This window comes from Myiozetetes cayanensis, unplaced genomic scaffold (assembly GCF_022539395.1).
Source record: "Myiozetetes cayanensis isolate MyiCay16 unplaced genomic scaffold, myiCay2020 scf1, whole genome shotgun sequence".
Classification (NCBI taxonomy): domain Eukaryota; kingdom Metazoa; phylum Chordata; class Aves; order Passeriformes; family Tyrannidae; genus Myiozetetes; species Myiozetetes cayanensis.
This window is the reverse complement of record NW_026086604.1, coordinates 4333725-4354818: the sequence shown is the minus strand read 5'-3', so window position 1 is coordinate 4354818 and position 21094 is coordinate 4333725. Positions and strand designations below refer to the sequence as shown.

Below are 21094 nucleotides of genomic sequence, written 5' to 3'. Positions count from 1 at the left end.
TAAAATTTCACAGTGGCATTATAAGCTTTACATTCATGATCTTGTTTATACAAGGGACCATGTCATAGTTCTTCAGCTTTTTTGTATGGTCATGATTAAAAGTAGTAGATTTAAAAATGAGAAGCCCTTTCCCTTAACCTATAAAGATCCGTTCACATTAATCCATTGACTTGATCCCTTGGAGAGGTCTGCATTTGTCTAAAAAGACGTTACTTTTAAAATACATTTGACCAACTGGAAAGATTGGCCTTAAAAAGAACCCAGGACATTTGCTATCTTCTGGTGGTCTGATTTTGAGATGCCATGGATGCTGCTGGTTGCCATTCCATAAGATCCTTGGGCTGTATAAAGCTCTTCATCAGGTTAATCCACTTGGGCATCTGGCCCATTATATCAAGAGTGCCTTTGACCAGCATTTCTCACAATCAGACCTTTAGTAAAGACTTTGTGAATGCTGTTGAGTCAGAACCTACATTTCAAGAAAATTGATTTGCACCTCCATTTTCCCTAAAATATCACGGAATCGACTCAACTTCATTTGTTTCCACTTTGTGAGATTAGTTCTGGTTTTTCGACATAAGTCTCACTTAAATCTTGATAGGCATAGCTAAAGGAAATTGAAGTGTGTGACAGTTGACAAATGTTCATTAGGGAAAAGGAAGTAAATTAGAGAGAGGCAGACGGAGCATGTGTTGTAAATCTTGGTTTCTCAAAAATAAATAAATAAATGGTACAGATTTTCAAAGCTCTCAGCCTCTAATTATTGCCTCTTGTGTCTGATTTGAAATACAACTTTCAAGAAACATAACTGCCTCAATCAAATGTAATAATGTCTCATTTAAACGTCCAACCTGTAGTGTCACATGCCAGAATCAGCTGTACTCATATTCAGACCACAGAAATGGTTATAATTAAAAATACCATAGACTACTCATCTACAAAGTTCAGCCTCAGTATCAAGTTACTGTCTTTAAATTCAAATTTGCAGAAGGTTGCACTTACTGTTACATGCACCAGTTATATCATGCATATTGCTTATCCTGAACAATCAGCCCCAAAGGAAGTACTTGGAGAAGGATATATCTCTGATGCTTTGCTTTGCAGTTTGTGTGCACAAACATGGGCATATATCCAGTGCTAGTATTTTACATCCACTATGCAAGAGTACAAATGGTTATTAAGTTCAGGGGCCAAGCTCTTGAACTGGTATAGGTTTTTTTATGAAAAGAAAAAAAAAAAAAAAAGGAATGTTTAAAGTATCACTCATTTGAAACTCAGTCCAATAATAACAAAAAAAAAAAAAGAAAAAAAAAATAGACAAAGAACTGAAACCCAAAATGAAACACTTAATTTCTTTTAAAAAAATTTCTAGCCTTGCCTTTGATAACTACAAACTATAACAGTGTGCTTAAAGAGAAGCACTTTCAGAGTAATTATTTACAGGAGACAGTAGGTTTTAATTCCAAGATAAATTTTCTTAATATTTAATAAAATAAGTAAAATATAACTCTTTGAAACACAGGATCTTCACAGAACTTTGCTCCTGTCCACAGAATTCTATTCCAAATGTCAGCTGAGGAACAGTGAAGGTGAACACATTTAACCAGGTTGCTCCAAGCCTTATCCAACTTGGCCTTGAACACTTCCAGGAATTTGGCATCAGCCACAGTCCCTCATATAGGTAACATATTTTAGGTGTTACCACTGAGCTGAGAATTAATGCAGCAGCATTAAGTTAGGTATTCCATTTGAATGGATACTGTAAAACTGAAGTTACTTCTAATGACATTTCTAACTTTACCTATTAAAAAGTTAAAGCCTGATTTTGAGGGTTACAGTTTTAATAAACTTTTAAGAAAGTTTCATCAAGGTTTCCTTTTAAGACTCTTAAACCAAAATAATGTTTCCAATGTCAAAAACTGTCAAAAAAAGTAACTGTGTTCACACATTGCACACAGGATGAAACATCATCTGATCTGCCTCACAGACCTGTTTTGTTTATAACATAAAATAGAATGTTTAGTTTTAAGTGCCTGATTGTGAATTTGCAGCACAGAACAGAGGGCTAAGAAAGAGGACAGAATTCACTTACTTACTTTATTTGACTAAATTAGACTCATCAACATAAACTCCCTCTAAACAAGAAAGAAAATCTCCCAGCAGGCAACTCTTCCTAGTTAAGGCTGGTACTGTTCATTGAAGGTAATTCTGCAAATAAAGTTTAATTCTCTGATGTTTCAAGTGCTGTGGTTAATTGTCTAAGAATAATTAAAAGATGGAGATTTAAGATCAATTTTTATTTTTTTTTTTAAAGACATGAGTATATATTAAGGGAGTTATAAATATGACTGAGGCTCGAGTCTATGTAAATAGTCATGACTGAGGCCTGAGTCTAAGACTCTGGCTAAAAAAAACCCCTCAGTAATAAAAACATTCATAGTTTAAGTCCAAGAAAACAAATTCTAGGTTAAAGTGCTCAGCATTTCAGGAATCTTATTATTAGAGACAAATCAAAGTAGTAAAACACCAACACAAATTTCAATTTATGTCTGAACTTTGTGTTTTGGAATAAACTGATCTGTGTTTTAGTTTTGAACTGATACTTTTCCCAAATATCCAATAATATTCTGGACTGATTTATTTTGGTGAATTGAGTAGGGTTTGGAAAGTTGTTCTCTTTGCTTTCCCTGTTATTACTGCCATCTTGGTGGGGTATATTCCAGTCACATCCTAGACCGAAGGAGGGTTTAGCTTTGCCTTCTCAATCTATCAGAGCTATACCTAGACTCTGACTCACCTGGAGATCCAAAAAGGTATGGGACAAACGTTACGTGTATCTTTTTTCTTGGAAAACAAACACAGTGAAAAATAAACATAGAATACACTGCAGAATACTAGTGGGGGTTTGGTGGTGGGTTTTTGTGGTTTTTTGTGTTTTGGTTTTTTCCTGGACATACAGTTGCAAAGGAATACCATGGCTTGTCTAGACTGATCTCCCTCATACTTCATAAGAAGATTTAACTGCAGAAAAAAAGAAATAGCTAATTTCCCAAACTGGATGCCTAGTCAAATATATACGAGACTAAAATTAGTAAGAAGAGTGGCAAAGCTGATAAATCATTGGCCTATCAGCTTAAAAACGAATGCTTGGTTGAAGAGGATTGATGTGAAGGAAAATTAAAAGATGGTGATAAGCTTCCTTCTCTGGAGATAGGGCAGCTCAGTTTGACATGTTGCATTGACCATGGAAACCATGGAGGTGGTAGATAACACACATCGAATGCAGGACTGCTCAGATAAGTTTAGTTGGCTAATGGTGTGCCAAGAGGTTGACAAATCAGTCTACAAAACAATCTCCTTCCTCCAATGAGGTGGATGAAGCCAACAAGCAGCTCCTTCACAGAGGATATCTGGAGGATAATTGACATAAATTCCCCCCAAAAGCAACAGAACCCTGTTAGACTCAGTGATCACCACCAGCTTCCTTCTAAGTAGGGTATAGTACATATAAACAGTGTCTGGGAACATACAGTCTCTTCTTCAACCCTTCCTGTGCATGTAGCCCCGTATATGATACTGTAGCAGGAATTCCTTGACATCTTTCTGCAGTTGGGAATGATGCACAGAGTCTTATCCATATACAAGTAGCAAAGAGGAAGTGTCTCCTGGACTGGAACAGCTAGATTTCTGCTAGCACTTAGGCTTTCAGGAAGGAATGATAAACTTCTTAAATTAGTTGCTTAAGTATTGGAGTTTTCAGCACCAAAATCTGTTTACTTATGAGTGTAACTCCATTTATAGTATGCATAGAATAACTGAGGTCATCACTGTACTCAAACCACCCACTTCAAAACCAAAATAATTACTGGAGACTTTTACAGGACTTTTATGTGGAGGAGGTTTTTTTTTTGTTCCTTTAGATAAATAGTTTGTGTTTGTAGCTGATATCTTTCAAAGACTGGAAGGCAGGCTGGACTGCAGCAAGAGCAGAACTATTCACTGTGTCACAGTTTCATATTTTCAGAGGCAGAAGATACTTGAAGACGTGAAGCTCCATGGATTTAGTACATAGCCAATGGACTTCTGGCACATACGTGTGCAAATCCATTTCAGACAGATATGGTTAGTTTGCTACTGAGATAATAGGATCTTGAAGCACTTTGGGTGAAAGTAGAGAATTGAATTTTCAAAAGCAGAGAAATCAAGTTTCAAGGTTGTAACAGAAGTTAATTTAGTCTGACCTTTTGCATGAGAAGAGTTTATACATATTTATTCTTTATGCTTTTATCCTATGAGGGGAAGGCATGACTCATCTGCACATTTAAAGCAGTCTGTTTAACACTGATTAAACTGTTTCATAAGTATTTTTATTCACTGCATGGATTTCTCTTAGGGAAGTGCATATGTATTATAGAGTTTCACTAAAATAGAGAAGAAACAGCAGCTGCTGTGCCCAAAGTAAAGGTTAACTCAAAGGGGGCTGCAAGCTGGAAGATTGAAATTGTAGCAATAGGAGAAGAGCTCCAGCTCTTTGGATTCAAGCCTCAGTCAGGAAGAGGATGTGATGAGTGCCAGCAGCCACTGAGGTCCTCCTGAACAGGAGAAAGGAACCTGTTTGCAGCAGAGTTACTATCCAAGGGAGTTTGCCAGTGCCTGGAGCCTCCTAAACCCAGTTCAATGTTGAGAAATTGGACAGGGCCCAGCAAAGGATTACCAAGACAGTGAGGGGTCTAAGCACACAGCTTCTGAGTTTCCTCAGAAGGCTGAGTTAGGCTTATCTAGTCCAGCAGAAATGATGCCAAATGACAAAGAGCTGTCTGAATGTATGGAAAAGGGAGTTTCAAGTACTCCAGAAGCAAGACTGCCCCCATGGAATAAAAAGGTGGAATAAGAAAAGGTAGTAGAAAGAAACTGCAGCTCAGAAACTTCAAATTGGATTTTATGTTTTTTCCCCCCTCCCTAGGAGTAAATGTACAGCTGCTGAAAAGGTAATCCAGAGGAGGTGTAATGTATTCATCACCAGATGTTTTGAAGACTCAGCAGGACAAAGACAGGGCTGACCTTTACCATGATGCTTGTGATAATCCTGCTTTGAACAGGAATTAGGCTGGGACATTGCCAACTGTTCCTTCTGAAACAAAATATACTGTCATCTGTAAGATGTCTGGATAGGTGTATAACAGTCCTCATAAAGGGCTGAGAAAATTGACTGGGATGAACGTGAGAGTATGATGTCCCACTCCTGGATAAATGGAATGGCAGTGCTGGATATATTTGTGACTGCCATCTGTGCTGACTTTACAGTCTCTGGAGGAGGTGCAGTCAGGTCATGAAAATGTGACCATGCAAGTGTGGGGATGTCTGGACAAAACAGAACAGCAGTTTAGGGCAATTTAGGCATCTCAAAGAATAGTAAATTAAGGGAAACATGAACAGAGCTAGAGGCACAGCCTTGCTGTGATTGTGTTTGACTCAAAAGGCAAAACCAAACCGGAGAAGAGTGAACTGCAGCTAAACAAGTCTCAGACTATGTATTTTATGACTCCAAACATAATTGGCCTAATTTTTAATTCAGTGATTATTTGCCCTGAGACTCTGATACTACAAGCATAAAGTAACTGCATTAAAGAAGTTGAACTCTGACTGCAATAGACCTGTATTTATACTTATTTACAACCTGAAACCAATTCAATGATTGAATAAACACTGAAAATTTGGGGGAGGAGGTAATTTGAGCCAGAAACTGTCAATTATGCAACAACATTCAATATCCAAATTGCTGAGCATAGGTATTGGAATAAAGGAAAACATTCCATAAGAGTTCTCCATGGACATGACCTTTGGCATCCAAATAACCGTCTGGAGTAAAATATGTGAAGCTGTTCTGACAATAATTTATAAGTGGAAATTTAAGTCCACAAAGCAAATAATCATTCAGTTGGGCTGACACATATTTGCATGCTAAAACTGCTGCAGAAATGCCCCATGACTATTCATTATATATTAAATTTCATGGGATATTTGCATAAACCTGCACAAGAGTCTAACCTTGTTATTAGAAGTTCTCACCTTTCTCCTCCATCACCACTTAGCTATTTCAAGTGCAGAGGTATAAAGGAAGATAACTGGGTTTTTAGCATACAAAAAGCACCAGAGAAACCTACAAATAATGAAAACTTTTTCTTGAATTCCCAGTTTTCACACTGTCTTGTAACAGCTTTCTCTCTCAAGTGTGGTTCTTCTCTGGCAAGGGAACAGTGAAGAGTATTGGTCAGTGGTTATTTATGAAGTGCTTTGAAGTGAAATAGTGCTCAGTATTCCTGTAGGTAATTCCAAAGCTCTGTACTAAGGTTTCAAGTCTTTAAAAAATAATCCTTTAAAGCTAAGGAATTTCAACTTCCCCTATTGTCAGTGGACAGACCTGATTTTGAAAACAAATTATGAATTTCATTACAGAGAAAATGAGTAACCATTGGAAGGTGGGAAAAGACACATTTCCTGAAAGTTTTAAAGGAGCCTCTATTTTTTATGATTAGTGTTTGCTTTTGTTTAAGGTGTACAGTCAAAAACTGTGCCCAAGTATGAAAAACTAAAGAGCTAATAATTAAGAATGTCATCTAGTCCTCAAATGATGGACCTCCAATTTTTGTCTATGTCTTGGATACCTAAATAGTGAGTCCTATTATAAGTCCCCTGATCAGAGAATAGAGGGTAGTAATCCTGAATGTCACCAAAACAGAAAACAGGATCACTCCTGCAGACTTTCAGTAGTACCTGCCCCTCTTCACTGCCTACATAGAGAAATTAAGATTTTTATTTTCATAGAATAAATTAATTTTGCAACTAATTTTTAAGCACAAATTAAGTGATGAAATTAGACAAGCCAAATTCTAGGATTCTCCAAGTAGAAGCACCTCCAGATGATCCAGGAGACTGGCTTTTCAATTTCCAGGAGATTCAAAACCAACTCCTTGAAAATCCTCAGCCCAACTGCAGAAAGAAAGAACTTGCTATTCTGTCCCTCATCTACTCACACTTAGTCAATACTGCAATTTCTTTCCAGTCATATTTTTAAGAAAAATATATCCAATTCCAGAAGATACTAAATTATTTCAGAAGTTGAGCTCAGTGGAATCTAGAAGCCCCAAAATATTGGAAATTATTAGTCCAGCTACTAATAAAAGCATAATCATAAATATCCATTGAATTGTTATAACTGTACCGTTTTCAAGTGCTTCAAATTTTTTAAAACAGTTAATGTCAGTCCTTTCAAATGCTATAAATTGCTTCAGAAACTTCTTGTCTTCTTTCCTTCCCTCCATTGCTTCCTCTGTCTTTCAAAGCCCTGAGATCTGCTCCTCTCTTAGTCTCTGTTCCTCTTTTTCTACACGTGGGCTGTCACATTTCCTTCCAGAGACCTTACTCATCTGGGCTATAGCCCACAGCTCATCTCTAACACTGGAAAACCTCAATAGCCAAATGCACTTCACCTGGTGGAGCCAGGAGACCCTCCATGCCGGTTATACGCCTCCTACATGCTAAAGAAACAACCCTGGAACACTGCCTTTGTTTTTTCTTAACTAAAGAAACACATACAGCAAACACTGACACTGATGAGCTGCAAAAAACTCCTGTTTGTCCCTCCTATCTCCAAAGTTTTGAAAAACTGTCTTATCCTCTATAAATGTGAGAGCTGAGCTTAAAAGTTTAACCCTACCCCCATAGATACATGAAGCCAGTGGGAGTCTGTGCAGTTTGTAGGGAAATCCTTGTAGCAATACTGCAAATGTAGCTAAATTTATTTTAAAAAGGCTTTATGTGAAAGGACAGTATATTAAAATTCCAAAGGTTGAGACAGAAACAAAGATGCTAACTGTGCATTTACTTTGCTGTTTTTATGAAGATCATTCTTAATGTATAGTTCTTTCTGTGTAAATAAAAATCTGAAAATAAGTCCATGCTGATTGCTATAGCAGATGAAGTCCAACAACTTAGATATGATTTGTATTATAATGAAAGTGCAGATTTCTTTGTAATATAGTCTACACAATTAAGTGGATTTGCAATATTGAGAGTCATAATCAAGGCAACATCCCATTAAAAATAACAAAAGAAGAAAAAGAGAGGGAGTTTATTCTGAGAATCTTAAAATGATAACTCAACTAGACCATTACTGCTAATATATCCCACAATATTCTGCCAGCAGAAGGAACTGTGTCTTATCTTTTGACAGGAATGACATCTCCCAGATTTTTCTGAGGCTCCATGGAAGGTCTCTGCATAACTCGCAAGGTGTAAGTTATACGAACCTAATCCAGCTCCATATACAATCCAGTTCTGAAATCAGACTGAGCCATCAAAGAATTCCAGATGTACAGGAGGACTGAAACCTTTAGGTGTATTTCGCCATCAGTCAGAGCACTGGTAGGAGCGTAGGACATCAAAGTGAACACATGGAAAAGCTCACCAACTTCTGCAGCAAAACAGAGACCTTTCCACATGTCCCTTCTCTCACAATCATGCAAGCAGAAGGCTGGAAATGCTGTCCAGGGTACAAGGCAAGGCAAGAACCACCAATCTGAGCAGAAGAACAGTTACACTGGTATGTTGTCAGGCTCAGTACACCTAGTACTGCAAAAGTTGATATGTTAGACCTTTGCATAAGCATACTTCTTTATATAGACTGTATAAATACACACACACACCAGGCATGTATGGAGGTGTAAAATAACTTCCTTCTATATGTTTTTTTTTCCAAATTTTTTGTTGGCAGACTCCTGAGCACTTTTTACAAGTGGATCAGACCCTCATACAGCACACTGAAGCTTACTGATGGTTCGAGATTGCTTTTTTTCTTGTTTTTTCACATAAAATCCATATCTTGGCTCAAAACCACTGCACTGTATAACAGCTCAATCTCCGTGTCCTGTTATATTAAAATTCTCTAGACAATTTACCAAGGAAGAAGTAAGCTGTGATATGTCAGTGTAGGTGGCATTAGACAGCTGAGGCTGAAAAGTGAGAAAGAATTTCCAAACAAGAAGTGAAAACCAGAAGTTCTTAGTTCCTGACATAATTTATTTGTTAATGGGCTAAAACTGACTTTTAATTGCCAATATATAAAAAGGAAAAGAAAAAAAGAGAAAATAGTATTTACCTATTTAATTATAATACTGAGGTAATATTTAATGTTTAGAAAATTTGCTGACATTGAATTAAGCCATGGAACTGTTTCTATATAATTTCTGCCCTTTGAAAGCACAAGATTTTTATATGTAAAATACCTTCATATTTTTAGTCAATCTTAATCTCACTCTTTGGTATATTTCTTTTTTCTCCTTTCTATTTTAAAAACACGCCTACCTTATCAAACCAGCCTTGTTCTTTATCAGCATTTGCCAGCCTGAAAACAAGTCTTTCCTAGAATTGATTTTGTGTAAGTTTTCCACTTATTTTTTTGTGGTTTTTTTGAGAAAAAATAGTTTTACTTTTTGCAGGTACAAATGTTTCCCTGTGGCTGTGAGGTTTTTGTTTTTATTTTTTATTCTCTTATTTCAGAAATCTCCACTGTCTTGATCTTAATTTACTGATAAGAACCTTGACACCTAAACCCAACTCTGTAATTCTTTTTACAGTCTTTGTTACAAGATATAGAGACCTGTTTATTTTGTGTTTTTAAACAAACTATAGCTGCATTAAAAATTACCAGCCTTCCAAACAAAAATAATTATGAGGAATTATTCACTTTCTCTTTTTTATTTTGAAAAAAACCTGCTGTGACATTGAAAATTTATCAAAATGTTATGAAAATGTACAGAAAGTTATTGAAATTTGCCACTTTAAATCTGATAACTTTTTGATAAAAATCTTAATGAATATTTGATGAAAATAATTAAAAAGTGAGAAATATATTCTTTTCCAAACTCTTAAAAACAACTTGGATATCTTTACATGAATAAATTTTTAAATGTTCGAACCACCTGAAACCATATAATAATTAGGACTATACAGCACTGCAAATGGGTATTAACAAAGCATTCATAGGGTATTGCAGAGGATCTCAAGAAGACATTGTAATATTTTTTGAGATTTCCACAATCCTTACTGTTCTACATCTCCAGCCTTCTTTTTTAAGTTTTTGGGTTTTTTAAGGGTATTTTGAATTCCAAATCAGAGTAATCAAAAAAAAAATTCAAGGTAAATGTACTTGGATACAAATGTAAAAGTAAAAATTGTACCTCTAAGGTTATAACAAGCACAATTATGATCCTCATAAATGTAAACAGAAGAAATGTGAACAGATGCCACTGATATTTTACAAGTAATCCAAAGACTCCTCTTGGTTTGGCAGCTTCTTATTTGAATAAAATTCTTCCCAACTTAAAGTTATGGTTTCTTTTCAAAGACAAATATCAATATTTCTTCATTTTATGTAAAATATTCCATTCCTTTCTATTATTTGAATGTAGAATTTGTATGTTACAAATTGGTATCATGAATGGAATCATCCAAATATTTTCTTCCAACAAACAGAAACACTGAAACTTTCATAAATGGTTTTCAGACTTCTCAATTCATCACAAAGTAGGTTTTAACCTGAGTTCACATACACTTGTTTCCTCTTGTGTTAACTATCCCAAAAGTGCTACAAATGTATAGCTTTTTTAATACATAAATAAGCATTAAATCAAGGACAGACAAGTTCCTGGTTTATTATTCAGGAGAAACGGGAATTATATTGGTCCAATCACATTTGGAGAATGAGCCGCCTTATTCTGATTCTGTACTTCAGAAGTGGCTCCTGTCTTTATGTGGACAAAAGACATAGAAACTGAAGAGGAATATTTATTTCTTCCAAAAGCACCAATACTTGGAAGCTTGAACGCCTTAAAGCCATAGCACTTTATTCTCTGAAAGAGAAATGGAAATGGAGAGTTTGAAAGTCCCACCTGATCTCATTTCTAACATTGCACTCCTTTGGCTAAGGGATTCTCCTCTGCTCTGTGAAAAGGTTGGCCTCTGTTACCCCGTACTTCAGGCACTATTTGAAGTAGTTGAGTCCTGCCACGAGGAAAAACTTCTCCAGGAAAAGTTCAGAGTCCAGCACGGCAATGTGGGCAGCCCGGCCTATCAACGTGTTGGCCGTGTTTGGCAGGGCATGGAACACGTTGTGTCGGATCAAAGTGCAGTCCTTCGCCCCGATCAAAGGCTGGAGCAGGTTGTTGATCATCTCTGCGTAAACAGGACCTGAAAAAGAGTTTAGACGTCACACCTACGTGCCACAGATCCCAGATCCTCTCTTGCCTTCCAGTATCGTTTAATTACAGTCCCAGAGGGAAGGAAAATGGAAGCAAGGCCAAAGTGCAGGAGACAGGAGGCCAGTTCAAAGATTTGCCAGGTGCCAGGGTGCTGTTAATCTCATGGAGGCACTGGTCATGTGGAGAGATCTGAGTATGAGGAATGAGAAAATCCTGGGCAATCAGTGACATTTCTTCCGCCACTGAAGAGAATGCTCTTGTCCCTTTCAGGGGAGTGCGGTTGGATTCAGAGTGCCAGTGGACTCAAATGTGAAAGAGTCTGGAAGGACACAGTGGTCCACTGAGTTTCTCTGGGGAACCTAATGCAGGGAGGATGTCATGTAGATATTTGACGAGTTTATGGCTCATGAAAGATTTACTGATAAATGACCTACACTGAATGTATATCTGGCTCCTCCTAGGTCAAGGATCTCCCTGAGAAATAACCACTGTATGACAGTTAAAGAATGACCTTTTAGTTCATATCTGAGGCAGGATAGAAAGAGCTGGCATTTAGGTAAGAGGTGTGAAGGCAACCATGCTCATTACTGGGCCTGGGTGTCTCCTTCTGTTTCTAAAGAGTACCTTAATTTCTAGGTAATCACATATATGAAATGGAGGTGAAATTGCACTGAGACTTTTTGCCAGAAATGGTATCAAACTGAAGCCATGAAACATTTTATAAATGAGGTAGACTGCTAATAACAAAGGCAATACCTGGGACAACACATGGCCTGAGCTCACAGGAGGGCCTCTGAGTGGCGTGAGTTCTGATGTGCTTTACAGATTTTATTACAAACCAACACAATTTTAGATCTGTCCCTTAAATTATCTGGCAATCACTCAAACACTAAGGGAAAGAAAGGGAAAACCTCCTGACTCTGGTTGTGTTGAGAAAGATTTCATTATGTGTAACAAAGGTGAGATAATATAAGTAAATCAGTAGACTACAGAAAAACATTGACAAGAACTAGTTCTATTATCATCACTTTAAAGGAAAAAAATTAGAGGGAAGAGGAAGAAGCAGTAAGAAACCTTTGATTATGACCTGATTGAATTTTATTTTTTGTCATCAGGCAAAAAGCTTCTTGAAATACTTCTTTTATTGATTTCAGTAATTTCCTGTGGGAAGAGAACACTTTCTTCCTTATCAAATAAACATTTGAGTTTTCATTATGCTGATGAAAAACCCTTCTAATGCAATGACCTCAGCTGCACAAAACCACAATTCTTCAATAGCTTTGTGAATACAGAAAAGATTTTAAACATACCTGTGTGTCTGTCCTTGAGTGCATTTTTGCACATTTCTATTCTTGCTGAATGAAAGGGTACGTATCTGTCTTGGGGTGAGGCCACTAACACAACATTTTTAAAGTACTGAAGACCTGTGGCAAACATATTAAATACATTAATCACAATGAAGCACGGTGATGAAAAATACACACAGTGTCAGCATGACTACTTCATGTTCAAAGGCTTTTGAAAACCTACAGTTCAAAACACATGATAATTATTAAAACATGCAACACAAGCTTAGAAATATTCCTAACAGCTTAAACACATTTCTACTGTTTCTGAGATGTATTCATTACCTATCAACACCCACACAGGTAAACTGTATGCCAATAAAAAACTGTGAAAAAAAGACTAATTAAAACCTTAATCTTGAAAATATTTATACCTCTAATCAAGAAAAAAAATAAAAATTAACAAGTTAGCACAATTCTCAAACAAAATAGAGAGAGGAAGGAGAAAAGGAGTCAACTTCACTGCTATAATGTCATACTGTTACATCACTGTTGAGGGATCCTTGTGATCCATCCAATTCATGCATTCAGCAGTCCTTTGATAAATGCACACTGCTGGTACACTGACTGGAAACCAGGAATCCCCCCTCTTCCCTGGAGGTAATGGGGCCACTGATAAGTTGTGGAAACAGGCTCCTGATGTTTGCCATGTCTGTGGTGTCTTGAGCCCTCCATCCCCACATTTAATAGAGAAGTAAGAAAATGGATACCAATATCTGGTTTACTAGTCCAGAGAGTATCCTGGACACAGAAGAGCTGTGGGTTTGTCTTTCATGCTTCCCTCCCACTTTGTGTCAAAGAGGCAAGGAAGACTGAACTTTCCACCATGGACATTCAATTCCAATAAAAAATTGACCTTTTCAGCCCTGGAGATGCCTCTTTTTATTGGCAGCATCAAGAACCAAGGCCTGGCTGGATGGGGCTTTGAGCTGCCTGATCTAGTGGAAGGTGTCCCTGCTCATGGCAGGGGAATCGGAATGAGATAACCTCTAAGGTCCTTTCCAACCCAAACCATCCTATGACTGTGATTTCTCAATTTTCACAGAAAAGCTAACCATCAGCACCACAAAGAAAGGTCCTGCTGCCTGCCTTTTTAAAACCTGGCTGAAGCCGTTTTTCTTCTTGTGTAATCAAACCAAGTTTGAAACTTCATTCTGAACTAAAAAGTAGGAGAAGCAACACTACGTGTTACCATATCTAAAATCCTATGTGAAGAGGTTCAATAGGGAAGAATATTTTGTTGGGTTTTGTGTGGTTTTTTGTTGTGTTTTTTTTTTTTTTTTTTTTAAGAGAAGCATGAGAAACAGTTTTCAAAGAGATTGAAAAGTAGCAGGGACTTCTACTTTAATAAGGAGGTCAGAAGTTGCTGGAGATTTAAAGTGTCATCTGGGAATGTAGGCACAACACTGCTTCTGGCATTTCGTCTTCTGTAGGTTCTCCCTGCTACTTCTGAGAGCAGGGTGCTCAGGTAAGGGCATCTCTGTATTGACTCAGTTGTGTCAGCTCATATGTTCACATATGGACCTATCTGCTTCTTCAGATATTTTGCCTAAGCATGTACCTGGATGATTCTGACTTTTCAGGCAACTGTCTCCACATTTAAATTTCTGCTTTCTGTATTTTCAGGGACAATACCTTAATTTATAGTGTGTTATATCTCCAGTCTACCAAACTGAAAAACAACAAATCACTTTGACTCACAACACATGATTAGGAATTCTTTTTCTTGGGAAGCTACAATATAAGCATCCTGTGTAGACCCAATTCATTTTAACTCAACAGTAGTAAAGCAGACATCAACTGTACTCCATGGAAATGAGAGCCAGGGAATCAAAGGGAAAATTCAAATAATGCCAATACACATCATCTTCCTGTCACTGATTATGCTATATAGTGCATTCATTAAATTAAAAAACAAGTCTATGTTGGTCATACTAAGAATTAAGATGTTATATTCATATTAACATAGTCTTTGTTTCCTATTAGCAGTGTAACAAAGTAAGAGAAACAAATTAAACATCAAGTAGAGACCTTGTGACTACGTACTTGGCACCAGTTTGCTCACAGGCAATATTAAAAACAACTTTTAAAAGAAAACATTTGCTTAAATAAAAGGATCCCACTTGTTTTTTTTTCTTAAGAAAAGCCTGATTTATTTCATTTATTCATGACAGACCAAAGAAGGGGTAAAAAGATGCTTTATTCAGACACCATTTTTTCAGTGTGAGGCCATACATCTCTCTTTAGTACAAAAGTGTCACAACAGACATGAATAAAATTTGCTCTTCATCTCACAGAGTCATATTTCCCACCGACAAGAGATGTTAAACTTACAGAAAATAATAAGAAATGAAAAATGGTTTTCATCTAGTAGCATAAATTAAGCAGTGGTGGCCTGTCAAGAATGATGTTTCTTGCTTGCAGAATATAAACTTAGGTGCATGTTTAATGCAGCACAAAGGTCTTGTTTGATGTTAACAGTTTAGCAAATATATTTTCTGATAACCAGCACAAAAAAATGCACAGATAAAATGGATATTAGATTTTAGAAAGAGCCGCCCTTCCTGAAAACAAGAGTGTTCAAAGGAAGATCCTTAGCAAAATGGAGATTTACTTTACTCCTTGGAGAAAATGTCAATCCAGCACAACTCATTGGCATAGCCCTTGGTATTTCCACAGGCACATCAAGCCCTACTCACCCGTTTTTTGGCTGAGCTGATAGAGGAAACACTTGCGCAGATCTGCGTTGTCCCTGAAGGTCAGTTGCAAAAGCGACCCTGACTTTTTCAACTTCTGCATGAGCCACAGACCTGGAATGAAAATTGGTGCATATTTTTATCTTGTTTGCTACTTAACAAGCAAAGCAATCAAAGACATGTGCCTACAGTGCAGATAGCACTGTAATTCAGAAGTCTTTTTTACTCTTTCATTCCTAATCAACCGGGAGAAAAGTCTAAGGGTCCCACAGGATAGAAGTAAAAGTTTTAAACTAAAAGAGGATAGATTTAGACTAGCTATAAGGAACAAATTCTTTACCATTAGGGATGTAGACACTGGAGCAGGTTATCCAGAGATAACCTCTGGGAGATGTCATCTCTGGAAACATTCCAGGTCATGTTGGATGGGGCTCTGAGGAAACTGATCGTGTTAAAGGTGTCCCTGCTCATTGTTACAGGATTGGAATTAGATAATCTTTAAGGCCCCTTCCAACCCAAGTTATTTTATGATTCTATGATTCTCCATCTCATGGTAGCAGAAACACTCAGGAAGGCTGAACTTTCCATCGTGGACATTTGATTCTGATAAAAAAGTGTCTTTTCAGCCCTGGAGATGCCTCTCTTTATTGGCAGCATCCAGAGAAGTGGAAGATTAAGTGGAAGCAGGGTCATCTCTCACTGCTGCACACCCTTGGGTTTTCCAGGGAGCACTGTGACGGACCTTGTAGTAGATACTGAAAGCCACTCTTTTTGCAATTTTTTCTGTGTGGGTTAAAAGCCTTCAGAAAATATTTTCCACAACTTCAGTGCACTGGTCATACCACAATTTATTGCTGACTCCTTCTATTGTCCTCTCACGCATTCTGCCATGGACCACAGGCAGTCACAGCTATCCCACCAGCTCTTACCTGTACTAACCAAAGTGCTGTTGTTGTAGAGGGTTCCCAGGTGAGGGCCAGAGAGGGACAGGAAGGTGTGTAACTTGTTGAGGTAATAGCGAAACCTGGGCCGAGTTAGTACAGATCGAATGATGACGTTACCAAGGGAATGTCCAATAAAACTGTCGGGAAAAAAAGAATTACAGTAAGACAAAACCCATCTGTATTTTCTTTAAATTAAACATAAGGATGGCACAAATTGCTCTTGCGAGGGACTGTTTCACTTAGTTATCAGTTAGTCCTTTAGCTATCATTTCATGGGTTTTTTCAGCCTACAAGATGCTCTTTCATCTATAACAATGTAAAAATTAGTCTCACTGATTCTGTGGTTTTCAACATAGAGCACTTTAGGAAAAGCTAATTTCACTGAGTGTTGCTCACGTAACTCAAAAAGTTACAGACTATTAACTACCATAAGGCTTACCTTATTCGGGATATGGAGAGGTTGTACAACTGGATATGCTGAATAATTTCATCCAATAATCGGTCAGTCATTGTATCGAAATCAGCAAAAGTGTCAGTCTGGTGAAAAATGAAATGAGTTAGTGAATTAAAATAAACTGCACTAATTGCAGATAGATGTTTTTTTCCAAAGTAAAATGCAAGGAGAAATGTAAATTAATAACCCATGTAAATTTTCTTTATACATTCTCAAGGGTGAAAAAGGGGGATTTTTCTTAATCTCTAGGTCTTCTAAAAAACTGAAGTTCTCCTTTGAAAGAGATTTTAGAGTGACTCCACAATCGTAAGTATGGTGCTAAAGATGCTAAAGCAGCCTGACTTGATACTGGTGATGGCTGTTAATGCTCAGCTGTTCTAGATATCAGACTCTGCACATGGAAGAATAGCTTTTGGCATTTGGGATTCAACAGATTACAGCGATAAAACAGTTTACAGCATTATGTGCTGACATGAGAGTTATGCTGATGATCAGGATGTCATCATGAAATTATTTGGCCATCTTAATCAAATGCTGTGCATTTGTTATTCAACAGCCATCAGAAAGAGAATGAGTTTAGAGAAGCAAACAATTTGTTGCTTGCAACAGTACTGCCAATTGTGAGACAATAAAACAAATAATATATTGTCCAGTCTATACAATTACAGGCAGATCTTACTCAGAACTGTGTCATTTGGCAATTCAACAGGGCTCTAAATCAAATTCATAACTAATGAGATGCCACAAAAACAATCATCAAATGTTGGAACAGCTATTCAGTAAAACATATCAGTAATTAATGCTTTTGAAACATATCAGTAATTAATGCTTTTGTGACACAACTCATCTTGCTAATTGCAGCTCTTACAGAGGAAAACATGAGCGTATTCACTTTTCAACAGAGACTTAAAATAAATGTTCTCATAACCTACAAACAGTCCACTAACCTTCTGCCTGTTTGTTTTGTTTGCATTGATAATTAATGATTTCTTTCTAGGCTCATTATCCCAAACCTTTCAGGTTGTTCAAAAGTGGAAGAACATCAACCTGAACGTCAATCATAAACAAAGCGCATCAAGCTTCATATTTCACCTGGCTATACCTCCATCCTTTCCTATCATTTCAGCCTGACTGAGCTTTTCACATGCATCACAAATGAATGCCTAAAATGAGTGATTTGCATTTTCCTCTGTAAGGTAAAGCAACTAAATGACGGATTTCTTGAGTCATTTTCAGTGTGGTTCTCAGAGAAAGGAAAAAACAGCGATGGAATGCTTTGCAGCACCAAAATAGTCATCAAACCACCCAGGTTCTATTTCCAGTGCTGTGAGAATTTCCCCACCTTAACACACTACAAGACCTCTAAATAGTTCCCCTAATGGGCTCTGGATAATGTTAAGTATAGATACTGTACGATTTTTTATTCTCCTGAAAACATTCTCTTCTCTGAGAAGAGGTTTTGATGGAAGTATGAAGTGGTCTCACTTATTTCACCTTGCTTACATTCAGTGTGCAGGTCTACTGATGACAGGGATGTGAGCTGGAAGGTGGTAAGTTCACAGACTGAGCCCAACCAGCCACTTCAAAATATAAAAGCTGTTGAACAAAGAAGGTTGGAAAGTTTTGACTCAAGTTTCTCAGCAGCTTATAAATCAGAATAATGTTTCTGACTGGGCACTGGAAATCCTTATCTTGTGCATAAAGTTAGACCTTTGTGTCATAAATATGTGTTCATTGCAGAGCAAAGCACAGGATTCATTTCAGTTTCTCTGCCTAGACCAGCAATCAATTTTTCTGGAAGACATTTCTTTATCATTCAAGGAAATAAATCTCACAAACATAACAACAGGAGAAACAATGGCTGATGCAGCAAAGGGAGCTGACAACACCTGCTGGATATTCGACATCCTCCAGAGAATTTACCATCACTAAACTTGCTGCTTTCCATCTGTGCGGTGTTGCAGAGGCACCAGGCTGCCAAGTTTGCAAACTGACAGGAAAAATCCATTTTCTTCCTCTAAGGTCTAGCCCTATTACTGCTAATGTCATTGCCTTTCACTTTAGTGCCAGGAATATTTTCCAATAGGTTTGAACACCCTATCAAATTAGACAGTAATAGGACCAGGCTTTTGCACTAAATGCTACATAAAATTCCCTGAATTCACCAGTGCTTTTGGTTCATTCAGCTGTTGAAAAGGCTTTTGGTAAAGGCCCTGTTTCGGCAATCTAAAGGAAGACAGAAATTAGTTCTGTACTACCTGATTTCTTTCAGACATTAGGAAGTCCAGTTTTCCACCGGGAAGTCCCAGTTCTATAAAAGTCTTTACCAGGCGCAGATCTGCACTGTTACCTGGAAATAAAAGGCATTTTATAAATGCAATTCAAAGGAAAAATAACAGGTACAGAGTCAATTTAACACAACAACCTTGACACCAGGGAGCTCTTGCTAAGTGCTGATAAGAAGGTTATCACACCATGCATTGAAACAGGGGGAGAGCAAGAACACCCACAGCCTGTCCCAGGTGGGCTGGACCTCGCTTGCTGCTGTGGGAAAAAAGGGGCAAAGATCAGGCCCAGAATAACTCTGTCTTCTATTTGCTGAACAGCAGAGGTAGGACGAAAAAGACAACAAGCTGAGGTCTGTCCTTCCATCTTCACAGATGGTGTGGCCCCCAGGGACACCTTGCCACTTGCTGGGCTACAGGGCTGTACCTGCAGATGGAGAGTAGCCCATCTCTGTGTATTCACAACTAGAGATGGTGCTGAAATACTCTCAGGTTCCTAATATTTAGAGAGATACCCCATTCCATACTTGGAAATTCCAAAGCCTCCCGAAATATTTTGTTGGAAAAGCAGGTACGGCCACCTCATGAGGAGGCCATTCCTGCCACTGAGATATCCAATTGCAAACAGTCCTTGCTCAAGCCAGTAAGTGTTTGTTTTCCATTTTTTTGAGATTTCAGAGTTTCTACCTCTCCTTCTCTGTAGTTTCAAGGTTAAAATCTACATTTTTCCCGTTAATATGAAGAATTTGACAAAAGAAGCTTCACATTTAACGTAACTGTTTTCTTCTCAGAAAGCACATATGTAAAAAAATTCCAAGATCTGCTTCCTCTGCAGTGAATAATGATTTTTATTCTCCCACTTTCTAACACCAGCCACTCTCTTCCCTATAACAATGTTTTGGGGGGTTAAATATTTTTTTCCTCCTGGTGACATACTGCAAGAAGTTACTGTAATGAACTTCTGTACACAGGAGGACTGATATGCTTTGGTGTAAAATTCTATTTAAACATAACCAAACAGCCCCCCATTTCTTAGCCCAAATATTTCATATTCCCTTAGGTCTTTTATTACAATGAACCACATAGCATAGTAAGGAATAAATACTTAGCTAAGAGAAATACTTAAACTTCCCATTCTTTCATACTTGCTGAACATCTGTCTTTTTTTTTAATTTACTCCAAAATTACTTACAAACAGTAATTCCTCCTGGCCTTACCATCCAATCCATGGACACACACAACCAGGTGAATTCCATCTTCTAAATTTTCTTCCTCTTCCTCTGGTGGAAAATATGGGATATCAGAAGCTAGTACAGATAAGTCACTGTACAGAAATCCTTCAATCTTCATTTCTTTTTTAAATTTTTCTTTGGCCTGATAAAAACTGGAGAATACATTAATTAATCACAATAGAACTGGGTGTTCAACAACAAACCTTCAAACTAGAAATGAGAAGGCTTGTATTTGCAAGAAGTTATGTTTGCAGCTTTCAAGTAGAGACCTGGATACTCTTCTTTGTCTGTTAGGACTGAATGAAATCAGGATGCAGGGAAGAAAGTTTGTTTCTAAGTAACTTGGTTAAATACAGGGAATAGCTAAAGTGCATTAGCACCTTACACCTGCCAGAGGAATGAAAGAGTAGTGAAAAAATAATTTTCTGGTAGCTTGTCACAATGAGACTAAGATACAGAATTAACAATTTTGCATCTTAACAGTGTCATTGGCCTTATAGATAATGAAATAAAAAATGTGTCATTTCACTAGCATCAGATGCATTTATAGTCAGGTAGAATGTGTTCTCTCCCTTTCTCAGACTAGAGTTAAAAGATGCACCTCATATGATAGATATTGTTGGTTTGGTTTGGTTCTTTGTTTCCTTTTCCAAACATTTTGTAGCATTTAGAGGAAGATCAGCTCAGTGCTCAAAAAATTAAACTAGCCCCTTTCCTATTAAAGGTACAAAGTGTGACACCTGAATTCACCCTGAAGCATTCTGCTGGTTGAAGATGAAAAACTCTTCAGTGGGCTTTTGACTTAGCAAAACTTATCCAGAGCTTTTAGAAATTAATAGACACAACATAAATGTAGAATTAGGGAGAAAAATGGGATGG

At 37.5% G+C, this 21094-nt stretch overlaps 1 protein-coding gene across 5 annotated transcripts in view; it reads right to left on the bottom strand.

Moving 5' to 3' along the window:
* Window positions 1-1225: 1225 nt before the first annotated feature.
* Window positions 1226-21094, bottom strand: part of FAM135B (family with sequence similarity 135 member B) — a 216488-nt gene continuing 196619 nt past the window's right edge. For 4 of the 5 annotated variants that reach the window (XM_050324912.1, XM_050324903.1, XM_050324921.1 and 1 more), the window contains 7 exons: window positions 20201-20367; window positions 18957-19048; window positions 16684-16781; window positions 16230-16381; window positions 15304-15414; window positions 12569-12682; window positions 1226-11247 (listed from right to left, as the gene is read on the bottom strand). In XM_050324912.1, the coding sequence (XP_050180869.1) occupies window positions 11042-11247; window positions 12569-12682; window positions 15304-15414; window positions 16230-16381; window positions 16684-16781; window positions 18957-19048; window positions 20201-20367 (940 nt within the window). In that variant the 3' untranslated portion in view covers window positions 1226-11041. The remainder of the gene's footprint in view (window positions 11248-12568; window positions 12683-15303; window positions 15415-16229; window positions 16382-16683; window positions 16782-18956; window positions 19049-20200; window positions 20368-21094) is intronic. The other variant, XM_050324933.1, reaches the window with a different exon arrangement.